This window comes from Mesoplodon mirus (genome assembly GCF_964341445.2).
Source record: "Mesoplodon mirus genome assembly, chromosome: 11".
In the NCBI taxonomy this organism is placed as follows: Eukaryota; Metazoa; Chordata; class Mammalia; order Artiodactyla; family Ziphiidae; genus Mesoplodon; species Mesoplodon mirus.
In genome coordinates, this window is record NC_138987.1 from 91,759,358 (window position 1) to 91,784,607 (window position 25,250).

General features: G+C 34.6%; 1 protein-coding gene across 2 annotated transcripts in view; it reads right to left on the reverse strand.

Annotated features, from left to right (window-relative positions):
• ATF7IP (activating transcription factor 7 interacting protein) overlaps positions 1-25,250 on the reverse strand; it is a 114,747-nt gene that overhangs the window by 5,239 nt on the left and 84,258 nt on the right. For both annotated transcript variants that reach the window (XM_082634585.1, XM_082634584.1), the window contains exons 7-14: positions 21,875-21,948; positions 21,231-21,319; positions 18,215-18,853; positions 13,152-13,216; positions 6,313-6,391; positions 4,584-4,739; positions 2,225-2,407; positions 552-664 (exon numbers count right to left, since the gene is read on the reverse strand). In XM_082634585.1, coding sequence (XP_082490711.1) covers positions 552-664; positions 2,225-2,407; positions 4,584-4,739; positions 6,313-6,391; positions 13,152-13,216; positions 18,215-18,853; positions 21,231-21,319; positions 21,875-21,948 — 1,398 coding nt within the window. The remainder of the gene's footprint in view (positions 1-551; positions 665-2,224; positions 2,408-4,583; positions 4,740-6,312; positions 6,392-13,151; positions 13,217-18,214; positions 18,854-21,230; positions 21,320-21,874; positions 21,949-25,250) is intronic.

The following is a 25,250-nucleotide window of genomic DNA, read 5'->3' on the forward strand; positions in this document are numbered from 1 at the left end:
AAGAGAGGGAGGGGATTTATGGGCAAAAACAAGTATTAACTTTTATTTAGATATCGGGTATGTGAAGAAGAACATACACATTTGGAAAGGTAAGTTAAGGCCAGATGACGAAAATGTATGAGGTGTGACCTTGGGCTGGTTACTCAACCCCTCTGTACATGAGCTGCCATACCTATAATAAAGGTATTAAATGAAAACTAAAGTTAGAACATGAAAAGATACTTTTTAAAATATCCTTTTTAATACTCAGAAATGCTCTTTTTAATGTAACCATGAGTTTAAAATGGTCTGTTCCACTTTGCATGCCCCAGATGCGGGCCCTTCTTATACACTGTTCACCACCACAAGCAAACTCAATCATCCTCAACCATCATTCCCTACCAACATGTGCTCACAATGCTAAGGTCTACTTTCTTCAATAAACTTCTGGAGACACAGAAGACCTGTTATTTCCTTTTGATATAACCAGTTTAAAGAAAAAAGTGCCAACTGCAATGATATTTGACAGCTTTACAGGTGAGAATTTTGTGAAACCAAGCATCCACACTTACAGTATGCACTTGTGGTGGTCGGTGATGCACTGTGAGCTGAGGTCCTGTTGATCCCAGGGTTAATCCATTGTTTACAACGTATGTAGTTGCTTGAGGCACTCGAACTGTAACACCTATAAAAGAAGATTCAGTGACAAAATCAGAATTCTATTCCAAATTTGGTAGAACACTGAATTAAACATTTAAAATCAGTAAAGTGATGTTTTTAAAATTCAAAAGGAAAAATATTTCTATTTTTCCTATAAGTCTATACTCAGCTAAAGTATTATCTGAGCACGAGGATAAAGAAATCCTCACATACGCGAGCTACCAAAATAAAATCTACCTCCGTGAACTCCTCAAGTAGCCACTGGAGGATATATACTCCCCAAATGAGAGAGAAAATCAAGAAAGAGGAAAACAGGAGACACAGTGAACAGGAGATCCAGCACAGGAGAGAAATAAATGCAGTCCCTACCAAAAGGACTATAACCAAAAATCCTAGAACGCTGAAACACTGGAGGTAGACATGTACAAGGCAAACAGGTCAGAATGGAGCAGTGTGACTCTAAAGAGAGAAGCCTTGAAGCTATCTTCACAAAGATCTCGGCCGCCTCCAGGACAAGCCAGTTATCCTTGCCTTGTGTTACTGAGGTTCCTCTTTCTTTCCATGCCCTGCTGATCAGCTGAGGATACTCATTTCATCCAACAGAAAACTCTTCTGACATACATCAGGGCAACACAAGCAGAAAATTTAGAAGCCACCTACGCCTCAACCATATTCCTGCCATATATTCAGTACCGCCATGTACCCTGACTGGGGTGAACCCAGTTTCCCAGAATTCATTCATGACACTGTTGACTGATTTCCCCAGAGAAAGGTCTTGTAAACTTGAGAAAGCTGAAGCCAGAATATGACAAAGACTCTGCTTAGTTTATTTTCTCCTAGAAGCCATCACCTAATAATGGCATTACTGAAGTTTCTTTAAACAGCTGGATTTGCCCTTGCTATTAAATTTTGCAAAACTAAATATTTTTAGTGATACATATATAGATTGCAAAACCATACAGAAAGACAGAAGGTAAGTCAGGATGATGGTTACCTCTGATAGAAAGGGAGAGGGATGCAGTTAAGGGTGGGCATATAGTAGACTTTGGGATACTGATAAAGCTCTATTTCTTAGGCTGGTGGGGAGTTTATTTTATATTTATTTTAAATATATATATATATATATTTCCATTTATATACACATACATATACATATGGAAATTACAAGTTACCTTTAACATTTTCCCATCTTTTATTTCTCAGCCACTTCCCATACCTTTAAGACTATCTCATTGGAGGCTATCTTTTACCATTATCTCCATCTGGGCTAAGTCACAATTGATCATTCCCACTTTAACTAGGCAAGGTGTCTCTTAATAGAGTACAGACCAACATCAAATAGGGTACTGTGATAGTAGAGGCCATAAATAATTAACTTGAAGACAACACCCAGAACACATATCATATAATATACAAGTCCAATTTTTCTGGTTAACTCCCCTAAGGAAAGAAAAATGAATTAATAATAGTTTTAATATGATATTTAGCACTTTTTGCTAAATCTAATGTCAATATACGCTACTCCAGCTAAGTGCTAAAGAACTACAAGTAACTTGGAGCCATATACAGGAAAAGAGTCTCTTACTGTTTTGGGGATTGACCTGCCGAACAGCAGGAGCCTGCAGAACAGTCCCTCGCAGGGGAGCCTGAGCTGGTGGTGCGGGGAGAGCTGTATAAACCACTTGATGGTTTGCAGGAGCTCTTGGTACAGGGAGCCTCGTGGTCACCTGAGTTACTGGACGATGCGTTACATTCACGGTGGTTGGAGCTAATGAAAACCAGAAAAATATATTAAAAATGCAGTAAATTCTATGCTAAGTAAACAGTATTAAATGATAATTAACTTTATACAAAATCTGATTTACTATAATGAAGAGAAATAGAGACAAGCGTCTCCTTTTGTAATCGTGAAAGCTAAGAATGATAGGGCCAATCAAAATTAATATTACTACAATCCAAGCTTCAGAAGAAGAGGACCTCAACCAGGTCCAATGCCCTTCCTACTCTAGTTTAACTAGATAAATAAGCAAGTGAAGATGAAGAAAGGGTTTAGACCTTGAGAGTATGATCTTATAGGAGTGGTTTAAAAGAGTACATTTTCCCTTCCTCAGTGTTAAATTATTCTTAGCAGAGTGGAACTTTCGGCCCTCCAGGCCTTCTACCGATGGGTATAAATCCAAGAGAGTAACTCTGTGTTCCCACAGTTCAAAAAAACTGGCTATTATAATTGACATTTTCTTCAGATGAGCCAAACCATCTCTTACTCAAAACAATAAAACACCCACTAAAATACAGGCTTCTTCCTTCTCTACTATGGCATTCCCCCTAATGTATGTTCCAGAGAGCATTAATGCCTTGAGTGATATTAACACATATTTATCAAAATATGAGTCCTAAATGTTCACTGACAGCATGGAAGTACAGTAATGATTTCAGGAGTTAACAGTTTCTTGTTAATAACTCTCTGAATTAGAATTACATTTTACAAATGACCACATATTAACTATATAATAAAACTCAATAATAAATATACTTTCATATGGAAAAGTGGACTGTATAATAAAATAAATTTGGAGGTAAACACTGGATATAATAAAGAGATTGCTTAGTCTTTACATATCCTAACTTTCAACGTGAGTCTTTCGAAAGAGGAAAAATGTAAAGTATACGAGGAGGAATACTTATCTCTTCATCTCCTTATTCCCCATTTTACTATCTATATTGTTCATGGGTTTGCATAATGACATTTCCTTCTAAATTATCTAAATTAGGTGACTGACATTTTAATTTATTTCACTGGATCAAATTCCATGTGAGCTCAATATATATACCTTAATGAGAAGAGTGCTTATATAAGCATTTTGCAGATAAATCCCTTAAGCAATAGGCTATTTTTTGAAGAAGACAACCTGTCTTGATTGGCTTCTGAACAGATTAGGAGATACAGGCTACATCTTGAAAATGTCTGATTTATAGTTTCTTGAGAGGTAGCAGGTAAAATATTAGTGGTTCTAACAGTAGTGTTAGGCCAGTTAAAACCATTTCTAGTTAAGAATCATTTAAAAATTCTTGTTTGATCAGTCAATTATAACTTCTTGGTTATAATCAGAATGAATCATTACACTCATCCCTTCCAGAGAAACTATATTCATTTCTGCTGTTTCCAGTGGCAGATGACAAAGACAAATATAACTGAACTCTTCTTTATAACTATTCTGTATCAGTGCTGCTACTTAAGACTGTCCACGAAATTAAGTCATACTGCATTCAAAAACATACATTGCCTTCAAAATAACAATGACTATTCTTAATTTTCTGTCTGATCTTTTTTTAAAATAGTTTATAGTTTTTATAACTTATTACTAACATAATTAGGGTTAAAATCCAAGGGAAAGAGAAGACAAGCCACAGACTGGGACAAAATATCTGCAAAAGACATATTTGATAAAGGACTATTATCCAAAACATACAAAGAACTCCTAAAAATCAACAATAAGAAAATGAACAACACGATTAAAAAGTGGACAAAGAATCTGAACAGACACCTCACTAAAGAAGATAACAGATGACAAACAAGCACACGAAAAGATACTCAACATAACATGTCATTAGGGAGATGCAAATGAAATACCAATGAGATTCCAATACACCTATTAGAATGGTGAAAATCTAAAACACTGACAATACCAAATGCTGGATGTGGAGCAACAGTTCCTCACACTCATTGCTGGCAGAAATGCAAAATGGTACAGCCACTCTGGAAGACACCTTGGCAGTGTCTCACAAAACCAAACATATTCTTCCCGTATGATCCAGCAATCACGCTCACTGGTATTTACCTAAATGAGCTAATTTTCTGTCTAATCTTTCCACTCAATTTCATAGTCATATTTCACTGCAGGCTTTAAAACTAAAGTTTCAGCTTAGTGATTCAGCACATTTACCTGTAGGTAGTAAGTGTATGGTTGTCTGAGATGGTCCACTTGTTGGCACCCCAGATGGCTGAAGAGGCGGTGCTGGCTGGATGGGTTGCAGTGGTCGAGATATAGGCTGAGAAGAGCTCATGGCTGACACAGGAGTGTGATTTATCTTTTTAGGGTCTGTTAATTAAAAGCGAGACAATATGATTATTGATAGAAAAAAATTAGGAATACAAGTTTATCCTTGCCATTCAGTCACATTTACCCCTAAGAGAACAATTTCTTTGTATTTTAATTAAGTGTACTTTTGCCAATTTGAAAACCAAGCCAGGACCTTAAACAATTCACTGTTGGCTCTATCACAGATTCTAATTCACATTTAAAGAAAACACAGTTTTACTTTTTTCTTTTTAATGAAAGAATCCTACTTCTAACTCAATACAACAAATTTAAGGCTTTAGCAACTGCTACTTTAATACTTGAATGTTGATGAAGAACAATGCACTTTAGATGGGAGAATTTAAGTAACACTCAGTGGTGGGGCAATGGAAAGAGACTCCAAGAGGCAGGGGAGATAGAAAGGCAACTGGCAAGAGCACTGATAACAAACTTTGCTCACTTTACTTTTTTATCTAGAACCAGCCTTACCTGTGTCTTCTCAAAAATAACCTGTATTTATTTTTGTGCTCTAGAAAATTCCTTCCATTAAGATTTCTCTATTAAAAAAAATAGTAAAAGCAATACAGAAAATCTGAAACTTTTAAACAATAATCAGACGGGCATGAATTCAACCCTGACAAATGATGGCACAAACCTTCCAATTTTACATCAGTTTTATACAAAAAAAAAAAAAAATTGACTTTAATGTCACATAATGAATTGTATAGCTACTTAATTTTGTTTTCCTAAAACCAACTTATCTTATTCCCTAAAATGTAATTTTTAAAAATCTTTAGTTTTTAAAAAAATTTAATGTCTTTAAGGTAAAATAATTAGCACCGGATCCTATTAGATTTTCCACATGTATTATATAATTACCACCACAAAGTTTTACAAATATGTCTGTGAACAGTTATTCTCAAATAAGTTTGAGAAATACTTTATAGCTTGAATCATTCTTGGAGATTTACACTGTAAATTAGCATAGCAAAGGCTCAGAGAAATCTGTATTAAGGAAAAAATCCATATAATTTTAACTCAGCATTTTCCAAGCATATTTAACCATGAACTTTTATTCACAGAACACCTATTAACACTGTGGAAGAACAACTGGGAATATTGATTAATATCTAACCAATATAATTTCTAAATATTATAACTCAGAATAATATTGAGAATTCTGGGTGTGCATGGTTTTTAACATTACTTTCATTTAACATCGACATTAAAATACACACACACACGGAAAAAGCATTTAATTTAAAGTCAAAAGACTTGGGTTTAATTTGCACTCTGAATCTATCCTCAACTCTAAAATGAGCAATATAGGGTTATTGTAAGGATCAAGTGAAGTAACAGATAAGAAAGGACAGGTGTTCCACAGTCAAATATGCTCCTAGTTGCTGTTTTCCTTTATTCCTTGTTCATATACATTCAAGATTTGATTTCTATTTTTTAATTCTAATCTTAAAAACCCTCTTTCTAAAAAGGACACAAATAATGGGGTAGAGATCTGTATTCACTGAATATAATGGATTAAGAGAGAAAAATGGTATCAAAGCATTCCTTAGTATGATTACTTATAGTTAAGTACCTTGTGAAGCTCCACTCTCTTCATCATCCATTGTCAGATCAATGACCCCACCTGAATCGTTGCCTGTGGCTTTTCCACTCTGAAAAAACAAAACATCTGCATTTTGCAAAGGAAACTCTGGCAGACATAAGGAAAATAAAATAATACTGAGGGGAAACAAGGATAATGCATAGCCTGGTTCAATCTGGACACCTAAATGGCTTTACCTGAAGAAAGAGTGTGTGTCAGATAAATGACCCAAGGATACTCATGAGCTAAATATCTGCCACATAAAAAATAACTTTGAAATCTTTTCACAATAAATTCTTTTTTAAAAAAAATTACACTGTCAATTGAATAGAGCTATTAAGGTGACGATCAAGTGCGTTAAGTGATTAAATGTAAACAATTCATTTTCTTTTTTTTTTAACTTTTTCTCTCTTTTTTTTTTTTTTTTTTTTGATGTGGATCATTTTTAAAGCCTTTGCTGAGTCTGTTACAATATTGCCTCTGGGCTTCCCTGGTGGTGCACTGGTTGAGCGCCCGCCTGCCGATGCAGGGGACATGGGTTCTTGCCCCAGTCCGGGAAGATCCCACATGCCGTGGAGCAGCTGGGTCTGGGAGCCATGGCCGCTGAGCCTGCGTGTCCCGAGCCTGTGCTCCGCAATGGGAGAGGCCACAACAGTGAGAGGCCCGCGTACCACAAAAAAACCAAAAAAAAATAAAAGAAACAATATTGCCTCTGTTTTACGCCTTGTTTTTTGGCCCCGAGGCATGTGGGATCCCATCTCCCCGACGAGGGATTGAACCCACACCCCCCGCACTGGAAGGCGAAGTCTCAACCACTGGACTGTCAGTAAAGTCCCATACAATCCATTTTCTAACATTTAAATGTTGACCAATCCTATACTAAATTATCAACGTTAATTCACAAAAACACCGAAGGCAACTTTAAAGCCAGAATTAGTTTACATAAAATACTTTTTTCCCTGAAGAATGCTGTCGTATGATAGGATATGATATGCTATAATCAACTGCCATCTAATTTGACTGAAGTCCACCCACTGTCCAAAATCATTAGAAGTGTAATTAAAAAATTTTTTAACTATATAATAGCAACAAAAAAGGAAAGCAGTACAAAACAGACCTAACAAGCCAAGATCTTCAAGTCAAAAAGACTGAGTGCATCTTTTAGTTCCAACACATACAAGCTATGTGAATTTATGTTAAAAGGACATTTCCTCAACTTCCAAAATTTGGATATGAAGTCTATTATAAGGATTAATCCAAATATGCATACAAAGAGCTTAACACCAGGCATGATACATGGTAACTGCTTAATAAATGCTAATCATAATTACTTTATGATATATCAACTCCAAATGATTAAGGCTTTCATCTATAAAACTCCAATTTTGCAAAATTAAAGAAAATAATTCTTTGATGTTAGATATTCAGGCCAAATCCAAACACAGTGATGTAATTCTAAATCTTACACTTATAAACCTTTCTTTGATAATGACTTCATAGAAAATGACTTGTTTACAAACATCACAAATCTGAAAAATCCAAAATGAAAAGTTGAAGAATATAACAGAATCCACTTGCTACAACAGATCTATAAGGTCCACTTTTCAAAATAAGGTCCACTTTTAAAATTAAGTTTTAAATTCATCAAAAATTACTACACAAACATGCAAACATATGAAAAAACAGGAAGACAACAGAAAAATTAAGAGTATTACAAAATCAACACAAAATAAATGTAGGAAAAAAGTACTCAGAAACAAAAAAATAGATGACATATTTTTAAAGTTACAGAACAGCGGACCTAAATTCAACCATATCAACAACTATACTAACTAAATGGAATGAAATTTTTCCTATCAAAATTAGGGATTGTCAGATGAAATAATATATCAAGAAATCAAGAAATAACTAGTTTTCTTCTCCTAGATACTCACTTTAATACAAATACACAAACACACTAAAAAAAGCAAGCATAAAAAAACTGTTGTAATCACACTAATGTTAGACAACATATAAAGAGGTAAACCTTATAACGATAAGTCAATTTGTCTATTTCTTTTATAGTTTTCACTCACGTTTTGATGCTCTATTATTATAATATGCTCTATTATAAGGTGCATATTTTTCTATAATGTATAATCTAACAGGAAGAGAAGATCTATAATCAATGATCTAATCTACATTATATTTATTTATAACCTGACTGATAAAACTCATCTATTATCACATACTACAGGTAGTTTCCTGGTTATATTTTCTTCTTGAGAAATAAAATTGAATTATTTCAATAACTATTAACAGCAATTATAAGACAGTCATGATAGCTGGCACTTTTCCCATCAGGCTCTGTGCTAAGTGTTTTATCAATACATTCATTAACAAATTTAATCTTTACAATAATCCTGAGGTTGAGACCAGCATTAGCCGTATTTTATAAGTAAGAAATCAAGGTGTTAGATAACTTATTCAAGGCTTACACATTATTAAGTGACAGGAGCCACTGTCTGACTCTAGAGCTTATTATTTCTATGCCACTATGTGCAAATTTATATATCTTCACATTTTTTCTGCCATCAATTCTGAGAAAACTTATGTAATCAGAGACATTACATGCCTGTATCTGCATTTACACACATTACAGAATTACTCAATCTGAAACGATTAAAAAACACTTTAGGGCTTTCCTGGTGGCACAGTGGTTGAGAGTCCACCTGCCGATGCAGGGAACAGGATTCGTGCCCCGGTCCGGGAGGATCCCACATGCCACGGTGCGGCTGGGCCCATGAGCCATGGCCGCTGAGCCTGCACGTCCAGAGCCTGTGCTCCGCAACGTGAGAGGCCACAACAGTGAGAGGCCCGCGTACCACAAAAAAAAAAAAAAAAAAAAAGGAAAAAAAAGGGCTTCCCTGGTGGCGCAGTGGTTGAGAGTCCGCCTGCCGATGCCGGGGACGCAGGTTCGTGCCCCGGTCCGGGAAGATCCCACATGCCGTGGAGCGGCTGGGCCCGTGAGCCATGGCCGCTGAGCCTGCACGTCCGGAGCCTGTGCTCCGCAACGGGAGGGGCCACAACGGTGAGAGGCCCGCGTACCGCAAAAACAACAACAACAAAAAAGTTACTTAATCATGTGTCCTTCCCCCAAATGAGACCACTCTCATTAAGTGAACACTAAGAAAATTTCAAGAAAGCAAAGATACTGGCTTTGTAGGGTTTTGGGTTTTGTTTTGTTTTGTTTTGTTTTGTTTACTGAAACAAATAACAAGACATATTTGAAAGGCAATAACTAGAACATATTTGAAAGGCTAGAGTAGGGCACTTCAACAATTGCAAGGGAAGTTATTAATACAGAAGACCTGGTTGTTCACTCCACACACCTCTCCAAGGGGACCTGGGAACTACAGTCAGGCTTGGTTGGCTACCAGGAATGTGACGCTTAGAAAGTTTACATTAATAAATGATAATTTTCTTATGTACACCTTAAACAGCGTCATCCTGGCTTATCAGGATTGACTTGCACAAACATCAAGTCTGACGATGCACACCTGGTTTCATTGTTGGGGTCCTGAGTTTTGACTGCCATGGCTGGTTACAAAGAAAGACGCAGCTGTATAGTCAGCTCAGACCCTGATACTCAGTCAGGCTTCTCTGGGCAAAGACTACTGGCACATGTCCCCGCAGTTAATGACCAGAGAGACAGCACATCCCGTGCAGTGCTGGATAGGAGAGAACATGGAAGCCTCAGCCTGACCGCACTTAATCCCACTTGATGCATATTTTTTTCCTGCTGTTTTTGCTCTCTACCTTTTGCTGTGATGAACCATAACCATGAGTATAACCTGTCACAGGTCTTATAAGTACTCATAGCAAATCAACAAAATTGAGGCTGATCTTGAGTCCCTCAAAAAAGTAATATAAAACTACAGATGTGGCAGAAAAATATTTGTATACTGTTTTACAACATATGATGATACTTCGAATAAATAATTTTTTTCACCATATGAAATATATTAGTAATGTACTGTATGAAATGAAATCTATGAATAAAATATATAGTAATAACTCATTATATGGAATATGTTAATAAATACTTATTTGGAGGACATTAGAGAAATCTTCATTCAAGGACTACAGAGAATATTTTACACATTTAATCATTTTCAAATTAGCTATGTCTGAACAACGATCATTTCCATACAAGCCATCCAGATTCCTTCTAATTTATAATAGCCTTAAAGTGTTCAGAAGTACAACTAAGTAAGATTTGGCAGAGAAAAAAGAAGTTGGTAGAGTATACTTAGAAAGTTAACAGTCTAAAGAATCACAAGCTATCTGTTTCATACCAGATTCTACTTGCTACTAAGCAACATACAGGGGAAAAACCTAACGATCATTTCTTAATATATCTTCAAAAAACAATAGTGTTGGGGCTTCCTTGGTGGCGCAGTGGTTGGTAGTCTGCCTGCCAATGCAGGGGACGCAGGTTCGAGCTCTGGTCCCTGAGGATCCCACGTGCCACGGAGCGGCTGAGCCCGTGCACCACAACTACTGAGCCCGTGTGCCACAACTACTGAGGCCAGCACGCCTAGGGCCCGTGCTCCGCAACGGGAGAGGCCACAGCAATGAGAAGTCCATGCAAGGGAGAGTAGCCCCCGCTCGCCGCAACTAGAGAAGGCCTGCGCGCAGCAACAAAAACCCAACGCAGCCAAAAATAAATAAATAAAATGAATAAATTTATTAAAAAACCCAAAAAAACAAGTGTTACCTTAATCAAGGTATTCAGCACAACAACAAAAATTTTATGTGTAACCCAAAAGAGCCAGTGAAGCATCAATTTATAACTGGCAGCACCTATATATTTCCAAAATGGTTTCTTATTATATAATAAAACTTGCGTATCATATTTATTATTTAAATCCATAACTGAAATCATTCAAAGCTGAAAATCTTGCTTTTTTTGAACAGTCATGACTTTGGCAGGTTAGCTCCCTAGTCATGCTACTTGTATGTGTTTTTCATACAATGGTATTGAATTACTCTTCCTGTAAGCCAAATAAAATAACCACTGAGAACTTAATATTTGGTTGCACTGTCTCTTTGCTACCTGATGCAGTCACTTACTATTTCAGGCGTCTTTTGGATCGACTGGTACAAGCTGGTTCATCAAAATGTAAGTTATACAATACAATGTAAAGTAAAACATTTTAGATTCTAAAACCTGTCAGGTGGGGAGTAACACATGATGTTTTAGAATTTGTAGAACATAATAAGCAGCTGGGTGTGACTGGATTTTATATTATTTTGTTTTGTTGTTTTTCTTTAATTTAAAAAGGATATTTTTAAGTAAAGAATTTTAAAAGTATAGCAAACTTTTATATCAATTTTAATTTCACCTAGATATTTACAATATTACATATACTTTATTTCAGCCATCTAGTATAACTTTTTGCAATGATGAAAATGTTCTATATCTTTGTTTTCCAATATGGTAGTTACTAGCTATATTTGGCTATTGAGCCTTGAAATGGGGGACTGTGATATAGGAAGTAAATTTTTTAAGGCTAAATTAAATTAAATTTTAATTTAAATGGCCAACATGTGATTAGTGGCTACCACATTAGACAGTACAACTTTAGAAGAATCATCATTTTTAACAAGATAAAAACACAGCCATTACAATATCCATTTTCGTGTCTTGAAACATTACCTAGTGTGTCCAGACAAACAAACAAAAAAATTACTGAGGGAAATAAAGTTGTTTGTAATTTCTTTGTTTAGTTTTAGGTTTACTTTATAAAGTAAGGCTAGACTTCCTATAAATGTTACATAAAAGTCACTGAATATATCAACATTTCCTATACCATGTGTCTTCCAGAAAGTACTCCATATACTTTTAATTAAAAACATAGCTACTACAAGACATCCTCAGAAGCAATCAAAACTCTGATCTTTAATATCATAAAAGACTGCTAAAATTTGTAAGAAATAAAATATTTCTAATAGCTTTCTATAAAGCATGGTGTACACCTACCTTTGGTTAAAAATCCATCATTTTAAAGGGAAGCAGTCAAAATTAAAGATCATTATGCCCTTGTTTTAAAATTCATGTAATTTATTCATGCCTGACTTATTCAAGATTTTTTATTTTTCTAGGAAAAATATATGCATTTCTTGATATGATTAAGAGGAAGGGAAGAAAATAAAATTAGATTATCAACAACCTAATGACTTCCCTATAAATCTATTACACCTAAAGCCATATAGTGAAAGAAGTATGATGAACATTGTTAATTTAATACAGGAAAAAAGTAGTTACTCCATTCCTGAGTGATTTAAATTTAACATGAAAAAGTACCAGGACGGGCAAAGTGCTAATAAGCTATCAGAAAGACCAAGATTTTCTTTCCCTAAAAGCTATCTCTGATCAGCTTTGAAGAAACTAAAATGATGTCTCTGTGTGTGTTGGCAATGGCAGGACAGAGGATTGGGGGGGGGACCCCGCAGGGGAGGTAAACCAGTGAGACCTTCTTAAAAAGATGGGCCAGGAAGAAATTACACATGGAGACTTAAAACTTCACAATATATGAAGAAAAACCACTAGACTGCCGATTATATATAATCCAAGCAGTTAATAAACATATTATTTCTAAGAGAATTACTAAGCAAAAAAACCCAATGCTTGTCAAACAACACAGAGACGCTGTTTGAAAATTTTTGGACAGTTGTAAAAAACAGACTTAGAATAATTTTCATTTTACCAAAGAATATTGATAGAAATTCATTCTCTTATGGACTGTAATAAGAATTTTACTTTGAAACAGTAGGAAAAATCTTACCTGTGATGTGCTATCAGCTGCTTTCTTATTAACAGAAGCATCTATTGTTTTGTTTGTCTGGTTTTCTGAGGAGTCAAAAAACAAAACAAAGCAAAACTCAGAGCTATTCTTAAAGGCACCTACAAAATGTGAAAGGATGGGTTGCTTTACATACAACAATTCATGTTAATTTTCTCCAATTTTTTTTTGTCTGTCAACATGTTACATATGTAAATAGATCCTTTCATAGACCACCACTACAAAACCTTTCAGAAGGACAAATTCATAATAGAGATCAAAACACTTCACATACTCATTAACCAGAAATTTTAACTCTAACCTAAGGAATATTGCAGGGAAACAATTTAAGACGTGTGTAACTTAAATGCTGTAACATGAATGGTTAAATACTATATACCTTTGGAGAAAAAAAATTTAATAACATGGCAAAAATGTAATAAATTCACTAGAAAAATAGTTACAAACAGTGATTCTGATGAAATATACATGGATAATCTCAGTAGGTCGATCACAGATGATTTTTCTTTATTCAGTTTTCAATTAACTTGTGTTGAGTTTGTGGCATATGTATGTGTGTGCATGCATGTACACACACATGCACACACATACATATGAAAGTTGGATGTATAGAACTATAACTATATAGTTGTAAAAAAGATAGCTGAATGAAAAAACAGCACAGAAAAGAAACCAAGTAGGTTTTTCTGCCTCAATTTCTAAAGAGAAGGTATTAAATTATATCAAATGTCTTGAGCATCTACTGAGGTGATTAATCAGTTTTTTCTCTTTGGTAATGTGGTTAATTATATTAATAAGAATTTTCTAATGTTGAAACATCCCATCCTTGCTTTTTGTCAAAAAAAAGTTGGTCAAAATATGGCACTCCTTTCATCTGTAAATCTTCATAACACACATATAAAGTAAACCATTTATATTAAAAAAAACAAAACAGAAACAGGAGACAGAACCATGTATTTCTACATATAAATCTGTATGTCAAAAAAATCAGGATAAATATCTACCTATTAAAAAAGAGGGTTTTCTAGGCTAGGCAAGTAAAAGGAGGCCCTTACAATTTCTCCCTACCCTATCTGAATTATCTTAGTTCCCTTCGTAGGAAGAATATATATATATATAACTCTAACCTAAGGAATATCGCAGGGAAATAATTTAAGATGTGTATAACTTAAAAAAGATATATACATATCTTTAATACCTTAAAATTACTTCATTTACAATGAATCAGCTTCTGTTCTGGACTGTGAAGTTCTTGAAATACTACTTAATAAAAAACAAATTCCAGGGTAGTGATCCTACGTGGTTGAGTATTAAATTACACTTATGACATGACCAAAACATCAGCAATTTACTACCAATTTTTTAATACATATGTACAATGTCAGAATACATTCATTTGGATTTAAAAGACATTTTCATTTTCAAATGAAAATAAAAGGTAAATTCAGAAGCAAAGTAGGTGAGGGAGCTTCATTTTTATTTTCTGTTGAAATATCCTCATACAATTATCCTCAAGATTCAGAGAAGATTTAGACTGCTTAATAAAATGTTTTACTTCTTTACACACACACACACACAAATACTAATAACTATGAGTTTTGTTATCCAGAGTGATTCTTTGACGTAACTGTCTCAGGACAAAGAGTTAATTATTCACAGAGCTGTAATAATATTCCTTATTCTAGATTTTCACTTAACTTCCCCTACCCCTTTATTACAGATTGTTTGTTTTCTTGATTCTTAATCATTTTATAGTCTCACTGCATCTTTTGTTTTCTTTTACTATAATATCTACTTAAATAAATTCTGAGAGTAAGAAGTTACAAATCAATCTATCAAGCAATAAAATTGGCAGGGTGGGGCATCCCTGGTGGCGCAGTGGTTGAGGGTCTGCCTGCCGATGCAGGGGACACGGGTTCGTGCCCCAGTCCGGGAAGATCCCACATGCCGTGGAGCGGCTGGGCCCGTGAGCCATGGCCGCTGAGCCTGCGCGTCCGGAGCCTGTGCTCCACAATGGGAGGCCACAACAGTGAGAGGCCCGCGTACCGCAAAAAAAAAGAAAAAAAAAAATTGGCAGGGTGTAAAGTCAAAAATTGTACCTCAAATTCTTTCTGTCATAGGGGAAACATCTCTATCTCTTTATTTTGAAAAGATATTTTCACTTTTTACCAACACTGCATTTTTACCAGAATAATAAAAAGGTTTTACAGGAGTGCCAATTAGTATACCCCGGTAAGTGCTGGATAATGGTATGAAAATGAATGCAATGCAAGACCTTTAAATCATTTTTACAGCACCATCTCTCATCCAGATCACTCCAAGAGCCTCCTAACTGGTCTCCCTAACTCTGTTTTTCCCCCTCTAATCCATTGCCCTCACTGCAGCCAGTGTTCATGGATATCACACTCCTTCCTCTCCATAAAAATCCTTTAAAACCTTATTTCCCACCATCTTTCCATTCACTCCATTCTCATACCATCCCAGATCTCCCATATCCTCTCACAGAAACCTTCATATCTTTACACTCATCACATTGATAATTAATTATTTATTTAATATCCAAGTTCCGTATTTGATTATGAGCTTGGTTAGAATAGGGACTATTTTGTACACTTCTGTGTATCTGCAGGATTTTAGAACAATACAGACATTTGATATTTTATGAATAAATGATATAAGCTATAATTTGGTCTCTAAATATCCAAGTAGTCCTTAGGACAATTTTTACTTTACATTTTACAAAAAATACTGACTTACTCTATGGGGATGTATGTATATAAAATACATACAAATGCATGCTGTCTAGTTATACAGTGTACGTTCTCATTAAGTAAATAAAACCTATATAAGCATAGGATTTAAAACTAATTAATTACTTTATCACATTAGGGATGTATTAAAGTTTGGCTTCAACCTTCATATTTAGCCAAAATTTGCTATTTGGCTTCAGCTTAGGCTTTGGCAAGCCTCAATAGCTAAATGCCTACTTTAATGCCATTTATGGCACCCCAAAATTATGCATGATCAAAGAACATATCATCTCATAGGATCTCATTCTAATTAACATTATGAACAACATAAAAACAAAGCTTATCATTAACATTTTTGGTTAATATCTAATAATTTACTTTCAAAAGTAGGTAAGCATTCTAAATAGAACTCAAAATGAAGATCTCCTTAACATAATTTATGTATTAAAGTACATATAAATGTGTTAAATATATGTTAAAATATAAAATTTAAGTATAAGTATAAATGTATATTATCACAAAAGTAGAGTGATGTTCTAATTAATAGTAATGGGGAAAACTATTAATTTTATATACAAAAATAATCAAGGACAGTCAAGTAATTAAATAAATACAAAACAGACTAACACTCATTACAACTAATAAAGCGCACTAAGCTAGATAACTTTGGGAAAAACATAACTTTTGTGTCAATAGATGTTCATGCAATGTTAACACGATAATGAAACTGAATTACAATTCTGATATTGTAGAAGTATTTAGGGTACTTGCATTCATAACATTAAACAAAATAATCTTTCAAGTTATTTATTTCTTTTCAGGCCATGGTCTTTCAGGGAAAGTTCTATATTTAAGAATATATCTTATCTTGTGACCATGAATTAAAAACAATGTCAACTAGGCTCAAAATTTCATAAAGAAGAAAAACTCCAGAATCTCATAAAAGAATGTCCATGATAATCATCTTCCACCTGACATATTAAAAAACAGCAATGACTGGAAGAAAAATAAATTAGAGAAATATGAAGTAACCCCCCAAAATCTTGCTCATCACTGCCTCAATTAAAAGTAAGCATCTTTAGCATATAAGGATGTGAAAGTAGATAATGCTAAAAAAATATGGTTACTGTACCATGCAAATATTTAATTTTAAATACTACTAATAATTCTATTTGAAATTTCAGATTTACTCTTATATCCCAGATGTTAATTGTATGAGGATGATGTTCAGCTTCAGTCCAATATTAATTTTTAGCTGCCATTCATTTATTCTCTCAATAACTCTATGAAACACCATCACTATTTTATGAGAAAATATACTCAGAGGGCAAGTACACTACTGAATGAAGACTACATGAGAAATTAAAAAAAACAAGGCTTGTATATCTCACTTGTAAGAGTCATTTTGTACTTTATAATCTGTTTCTTATGTTCCATGGTCACTTCCTACATCAGTAAGACAGATACTATTAGCAATTTCATTATATACATGATGCCTAGGCTCTCTTTCCTGTCTTTCCAAAAGCAGTGGGGATAAATATGAAATCAGAAATGAAGAATACACAAGTTCAAGAATGCATAAAAAATGTATGCTTTTGAAGAACAAGGAAGACATAGAGTTTTACAGATTTTAAAAACAGGAGCAATCAAGTTCTCCTTTTTGCAATACTTCAAAGTATATATACATATGCAAACATAATCATGTAATATGTCATACGGGAAAATATATAAAAGAGAAAACAAAAAGCAAGCAAACATTCTGTAGTAAATTAAAGAGGGAAGACCTACTTTTAAACCACTCAGATTTGCAAGATATGAGTGATGAATGCACAGAGGGTTTTTCCAAATGTGTAGGGAAGATACGTGGTTTTTATTTTCTTCTTATTAGCACATATTATGTCAATTAGATACTTTAAAATATACTTGCTCTATTCAGATATATCTGAAAAATGTATTAGAAAAGTAATTCATAATGCTTGCTACAAAGCCGAAATTAAAAATTCACACAGATTAGGAAAACTAGTAAAAGATACATTACAAATGCTAACTTCTCACTCAAAATAAACTCTCTCTCAAATCCCACTGTAACAACATCATTTCTCTTAGGTAACAAAAAACTTAACTGAAAATAATCTCTGTGAAAATTCTATTTACTCTGTTCTTCCAATTATGCTAGTCACTTACACACACACACACACACACACACACACACACACACACACACACGTGTGTTCAATTACCTGTAGACTATTAACATGTTTGCATTTCTATTATTAAACCTCCATACTGACTTACCAATTCTTGTGGTGGCCGTGCTGCTCTGCTCTGCAGGAGATGAAGTACTAAAAGCAGAAATTGGAATTTTCATCTGTATAGGGCCTCGATTATTGGATGGACTGTATAGTCCTGATGGGCCTACTGTGGGTAAAGAAGTCCTGGTGGCTTGTACAATAGAGTGCGCTGTTGGGACAGCCTGTACAGAAAGTGTTGTTCCTAATGGTGCAGCACTGGCAGGAGAATTCCTTTGAATACTAGGACTGGGCACAGAAGGAACGTTGTTTGGTTTAGTGGGGTTTGGCAAGGATGGCAAAGATACTGGATTTTTGGTAAGACCACTCATTGTAGGTGGGCTTTGTACAGAAATGAATTCAACGTTGCCGGATGGTTGATTGGTCACTAAAGTCCCTGGATGGCTCTGTAGGAGCTGAGGTTGGGAGGATACGGCAACAGGTACATGCAAAATCACTGGTAAAGACTGTAAAGAGATTGTAGGTTGGGGATTTCCACTAGGCACCTGAGTAGAAGCAACTACTGTAGCTGTGTTGGGTGCAGGAAGAACTGACGTTGCTGTCAGAGAACCCGAAGTCACTGGAGGCTGCAATTTAGGTTGACTACTGACAACTGTTGGAGGAGTGACAAGATTGGTTGAAGATACTATAAAAAGAAAAAAGAAGTCTCAGTTTAAATAGCTATCTTTACCGGCTAAGATAATATAATATAAATTTGATGTATTGCAGTATATACAGTAAAGTCTCTCATAATTAAACTTTTAGTTCAAGAGTTAAATCCTTGAATTCTTAGATTATCTGTAGAAGCATTTTTGCATCTGTATTTGGTACATTATGAAAACAGCACATGTTTTATGATTAAGGCAGAGGACTGCTATCTCTGTATAAAAACAGTCTCTGAAAATTATTATACTTACTTCAGAGTAACTAGCTGGAAAAACAACTAAAAAACATTGAAAACTAGGTAAAATTGTATAGACAATTTTGAAAGTACATTAAAAATATTATAAATGCCTTAGAACACTGGCAATACATAAACTCAAATAGAAAATCTAGAAAGAGTACCATTAATGAATAACACGTAAACCTGGAGATGGTATTTTGTCATTTGGACAGTGTGAAACCTCTATCTGTGGATCAAAAATTTTACTGGATTCCCTGGGGAGGAACTGGTGAGGAGAGGCTGTCTCTATTAACACTCTATTGACATTATGTGATATGGAAAATAGCGCGGTGAGGATGGGAGCTGAATTAAGGAGCAGATAACAAAGAGCAGAGAAAGTCAAAATGCTTGTCACTGTAGTTTTATAGTCATTTTAGTTCAACCATTTGTGTTTATTCTCATTTGAACAGGTTTAAACTCAATGACCAAGTTTCTTCTCAATGATTTGTAGTCTTTCCAAAATCATCGGCAAGCTAGAGCAGCAATTTTCAAGGTACAGTCCAGGGAGACACCTGGGGATTACTGAGACCCTTTCAGGAACTTTGAAATGTCCAAACTATTTCCATAACAATAATAAAACATTATTTGACTTTTTCACTGTGTAGATATTTACAGTGATGGAGCAAAAGCAATGGTGAGTAAAACTTTTGATGTCTCAGTATAAAAATCAAGGTAGTCGTACCAAACCATCACTGCATTAACACCACATGGGCACAGTAAAAACCAAACAAAATCAGTTTCATGTAAGAATGTTCATTATGAAGTAGTAAAAACTACTAATTCTATTAAATCTCAATTCTTGAGTATAGTCCGTCTTAATATTTTATGTGAAGAAATGGGAAGTACACATAAAGCATTACTGCTGCATGCCAAATAAGGATGGCTGGCTCAAGGAAAAGTGCTTGTAAGACTGCCTGAGTTGTAAGCTGAGCTAACAGGCTTTTTTAATGGAAAACCACTTTTACTTGAAAGAATTACAAGCATATCGTGGTTATTCACATTTGGGTACCTGGCAAATATTTTCTTGAAAATAAACCAAATAACGGCAGTCACTTCAAAGAAAATGACCAACAGTATTTATTGGCAATAATAAAATTTGAGTTTTAAAAGACAAAAATTAGAACTTTGGAAAATACGTCTACCTGCCACTGAGGGCATGACAGCTTCCCAAATCTTTAAAGACTTGTCTGAGAAGAAATGATAGTGAAATAAATAAATATGATTTTTAAAAAAATTTATTAATGAAATGTATCAACATTTGGAAGACTCAGAAAACTGAATGCTTTCCAAATGATCAATGACATTAGTAAAAGATCCATCCAAGTACAAGACAGACAAATGAATTTTAATGAAAAATTTAGAAAAGTTTATTGGTGTGGTTTCTGATTTCACTTTGCAACTAACCTTTAAGAAACTACTACTTGCTGTATCAAGAAGAATATCCATAATTCACTAAAAGGGCTCTAGGCTTTTTCCAACTACATATTTGTATGAGGCTGAATTTTCTTCACATATTTCAACTATAACAACAAATTGCAACAGATTGAATGCAGATGCAGATATGAGAATCCAGGTATCTTCAGCCATCTTAATGTTTTAAGTGAGGTATAAAAGAGATTTATAAAAATTTAACACAATAACACTCTTTTTGCTAATTTTTTTAAAGCTTGGAAAAGAGCTACTTTTCATCAAAACATGTTACTTATGGTTCATAATATAGGTTTGTAATCATTTTAAAGTGAATAAATAAACATTTAAAATTTTTGTTTTAATTTTTACCATAGTAAATATCAATTAATACACCCACATAAACAAAGCTCTTTGGATTCTTAATAATTTTTAAGATTGTAAGGGGATGTGAAGACCCAAAGGTTTGAGAACCACTACAGTAGAGATCTGAATTTCTGTATTTTCATGCATATCTGCGATCCTGATTTTTAAATAAACTTTGTGCTTAGCACTCAGTTTTACATAACTGTGCTCAGTTTCTTAGTCCATTTCAAACCTCAAAAGAACGTAAGAAAACAGAACCAAAACCTTCAATTCCTAAGAAAGTGTATTTCAGTGTTAAGAATATTACCTGTATTCACAGGGGTTTGAAAGGATGGCGGTGTGCTCTCACTTATATTTCTTTTGGACTCCAACATCTGTCTCACTGTGTTTGCATTTCTATGAAATATATATACACACAAATGGTCACTTGATACGCCATTCTAGGGAATATCTATTTATGTATAGAGAAAGCAGTGGCCCCTTGGAAAAAAGGGTGGCTAGACTTGGATATTAAAGCATTAAACTGAGAGTGAATGCAGTGAAGCAAAGCTGGCACAAAAACTTTGGAATGCTGGGGTCTACGGCATTAGGGGAGAGTCTTCCTTCTATATTCTATGTCCTCAATACTTTAACCTGAGATCCAAATGTAGGTCTGAATATCTGCACACATTAGATTTTATCACCCCTGACGAAAGCATTTCTCAGTTACTTAAGATAATACTATTTAACACAAGTGGTTAAAGAAAGCCTTATAATAAATTAGCAAAATCAATATCCATAGGTGAACAATTACAAAAAGCAAAAAGGAAGCAAATATACTTAATCCAGTATACCAAACACTTATCTCTACATAAATACACAGAATCACATTCCAAGATTTTTCTGCAAAGAAAATCAGAACCTTGTTCTCTTAATTAAAAACTTGATAAATAGACTGTTTACAATTCTCACCTGTAGGGTACACTGTTATTGCTGCCACCATCAACTACGGACTTTCCTGGTGATACAGGTGGGTTTGGTGGATTCTGGGGGAGAAAAATACCAAGGTAATATAAAACCGAATTCACATAAGAGCTTTAAATGCCTTGTTAATATGTTATCTGTTATTTCTCTAATATAGTGGAAAATCTTACTGAGAAAAAAATTTAAATCTTGGCATTGCCACTTGTTAAGCCCCTTACACAAATTACTTAGTCTATTGACACAACTGCTTATCATATGAAAAGTGAATAGAATAATTCTTAAACCTCAGGGGTTTTTTTTGTTTGTTTTTTGTTTTTTGTTTTTGTGGTACACAGGCCTCTCACCGTTGTGGCCTCTCCCGCTGCGGAGCACAGGCTCTGGATGAGCAGGCTCAGCAGCCATGGCTCATGGGCCAAGCCGCTCCATGGCATGTGGGATCTTCCCAGACCGGGCCACGAACCTGTGTCCCCTGCATTGGCAGGCGGACTCTCAACCACTGCACCACCAGGGAAGCCCTTAAACCTCAGTTTTTGATATGAGTAAATAAAATAGAGAATATGAAAATAGCTTATATGTTCTAACAGTTCAGTAAACATTAATATGAATCTAAATAAAGAATAATTAGACACTCATTCAATAAATATCTAGTGAATGCCTACTATATATCAGGCAGATCAGGCACGATTACAAGCAGAAACTCAACAAACAAGGTTAAGTATTTATTTTTCCCCAGAAGTAATCGATTGCCAATTAAGTGGTATCCTAGGTCACAAATCAAAATTATTTTTACAATTTTTGTTTAAAAAATAAATACTTGCCACTATGTGACTTAAAATTTCATAAAAAGATATCCCAATTCTAACCTTCAGAACAAACTATTTAACCCTTTTCTGCTCCCCAAAACAGGGAATATAGAAAGAGAATTCTAGGGCTATCCTGGTGGCGCAGTGGTTGAGAGTCCACCTGCCGATGCAGGGGACACAGGTTTGTGCCCCGGTCTGGGAAGATCCCACATGCCGCGGAGCAGCTGGGCCCGTGAGCCATGGTCTCTGAGCCTGCACATCCGGAGCCTGTGCTCCACAACGGGAGAGGCCACAACAGTGAGAGGCCCGCATACCGCAAAACAAAACAAAACAAAACAAAACACCAGACTGTATCAAGTAGAATAAAGAATCAGCAAACCTGAAGACAAGTCACTTGAAATTATTGAGTTAGACCACCAAATAGAAAAAAGAACAAAAAAAGTAAAGACAGACTAAGGGATTTATTAGACACCATCAAATGGACCAATATACAAATTTGGAAGACCAAGAAGGAGAAGAAAGAAAGTGGGCAGAAAGCCTACTTAAATAATGGCCAGAAACTTCCCAAATTTGAGGAAAAAAACTGACAAATTCAAGAAGGTGAAAAAATTCCAACTGGAATTAACTCAGAGACCTACACTAAGAAACATTATAGTCAAGCTGTCAAAAGTCACAAAGATTTTAAAAGCAGCAAGAGAAAAACGACCCATCACATTTAAGGCAGCTCCCATAAGATTATCAATGGTTTTCTCAGCAGAAACCTAGCAGGCCAAAAGGGAGTGGAATGACATATTCAAAGTGCTGAAAGAAAAAAACTGCCAAGCAAGAATACCATAACCAGCAAAACTATCATTCAAAAATGAAGGCAAAATTAAGATTTTCCCAGTAAATAAAAAGCTGATGGCATTCATCACCACTAAATCCACCATACAAGAAACTCTAAAAGGAGTCCTTCAAGTAGAAATGAAAGGACACTACACAGCAACATGAAAATATGAAATTCTCTGTTAAGAGTAAATACACAAACGCAGAATCCTGCATTACTGTAAAGTTGGTGCAAAAATCACATAATTCTGGTACAGAATTTAAGTATAAAATATAATTGTAAATTTATGTTAAAGTATACACAATACAAAAAGATATCATGTATGGTATCAATAACATAAAGTAGTGGAAGGAAAGATGTGACTGAAGTTGTTACTAGCTTAAAATAGGCATAAACTTAAGATGTTTTATGTAATCCCCATGGTAATGACAGAGAAAATACCTATAGAAGATACACAAAAAAATGAGAAATGAATTAAAGCACCAACACTACTAATTTAAAAAATAAACAAAACCCACAGGAAGTAAGCAAAAACTGAAGACAGACAAAACAGCTCCAAGACAAACAGAAAATATTCAACAAAATGGCAATAATAAGTTTGTCCCTACAATAATTACTTTAAATCCAAATGGATTAAATTCTCCATAGAAAGATATACCCTGGCTTAATGGATTCAATAAAAAAACAACAACAAAATGAAAACAAAAAAAAACAAGGTCTTGCTATATGCTGTCAACAAGAGGCACACTTTAGGTCTAAAGACACAAACAGGCTGAAAGTAAAAGTAAGGAAAAAGATATTCCATTCAAATGATAAGCAAAACAAAGTAGAGGTGACCATAAGTATTTAAGACAAAATGCATTTGAAATCAAAAACTATTACAAGAGACAAAGAAGAACACTAGAACACTATATAATGAAAAGTCAACTGACCAGATATAACATTTGTAAATATATATGGACATATCATCTATGCCCCCAAATATAGGATGTAAAAATTGTTTTTTTTTTTTACAGAAAACCAGAAACACCATAATAGTAGGAATCTTCAGTACATCATTTTATATAATGGATAGATGTTCCAGACAGAAAATCAGTAAGGAATCCCTAGAAATGAACAAGACTAAAGATCAAACAGACAAATGTAGAAATTTTCACCCAACACACATTCTTCTCAAGCACACACAGAACTTTCTCCAGTATAGATCATATATTAGGTCACAAAACAAGCCTGAACACATTTAAAACGATGAAAACCATACCAAATATCTTTGTGAATCATAATGGAATAAAACTTGAAATCAACATCATAAGGAAAATGGAAAAAAGTCACAAATACGTGGAAAACTTAAAAATCCAGTGAGTAAAATAAGAAATCACAACGGATACTAGAGGATATCTGAGATATATATAAACAAAAACACAACATACTAAATTTATGGGAAAATTGATGCAGCAAAAGTAGTACTAAGAGAAAAGTTTGTGGCGGTAAATGCTTACAAAAAAAAAAAAAACCAACCCTCAAATCAACGGCCTCACTTTAAACCTCAAGGAACTGGAAAAGAAAAAAACAAACTAAACTCCAAGTTATAAGAAGGAAGGAAACAATAAAGATTACAGCAGAAATAAATGACATAGAGAATACAAAATCAATAGAAAAAAATTTAAAATTGGTAAAACCTTATCTAGATCACCTAAGAAAAAAGAAAGAAGGCATAAATAAACAAAATCATATA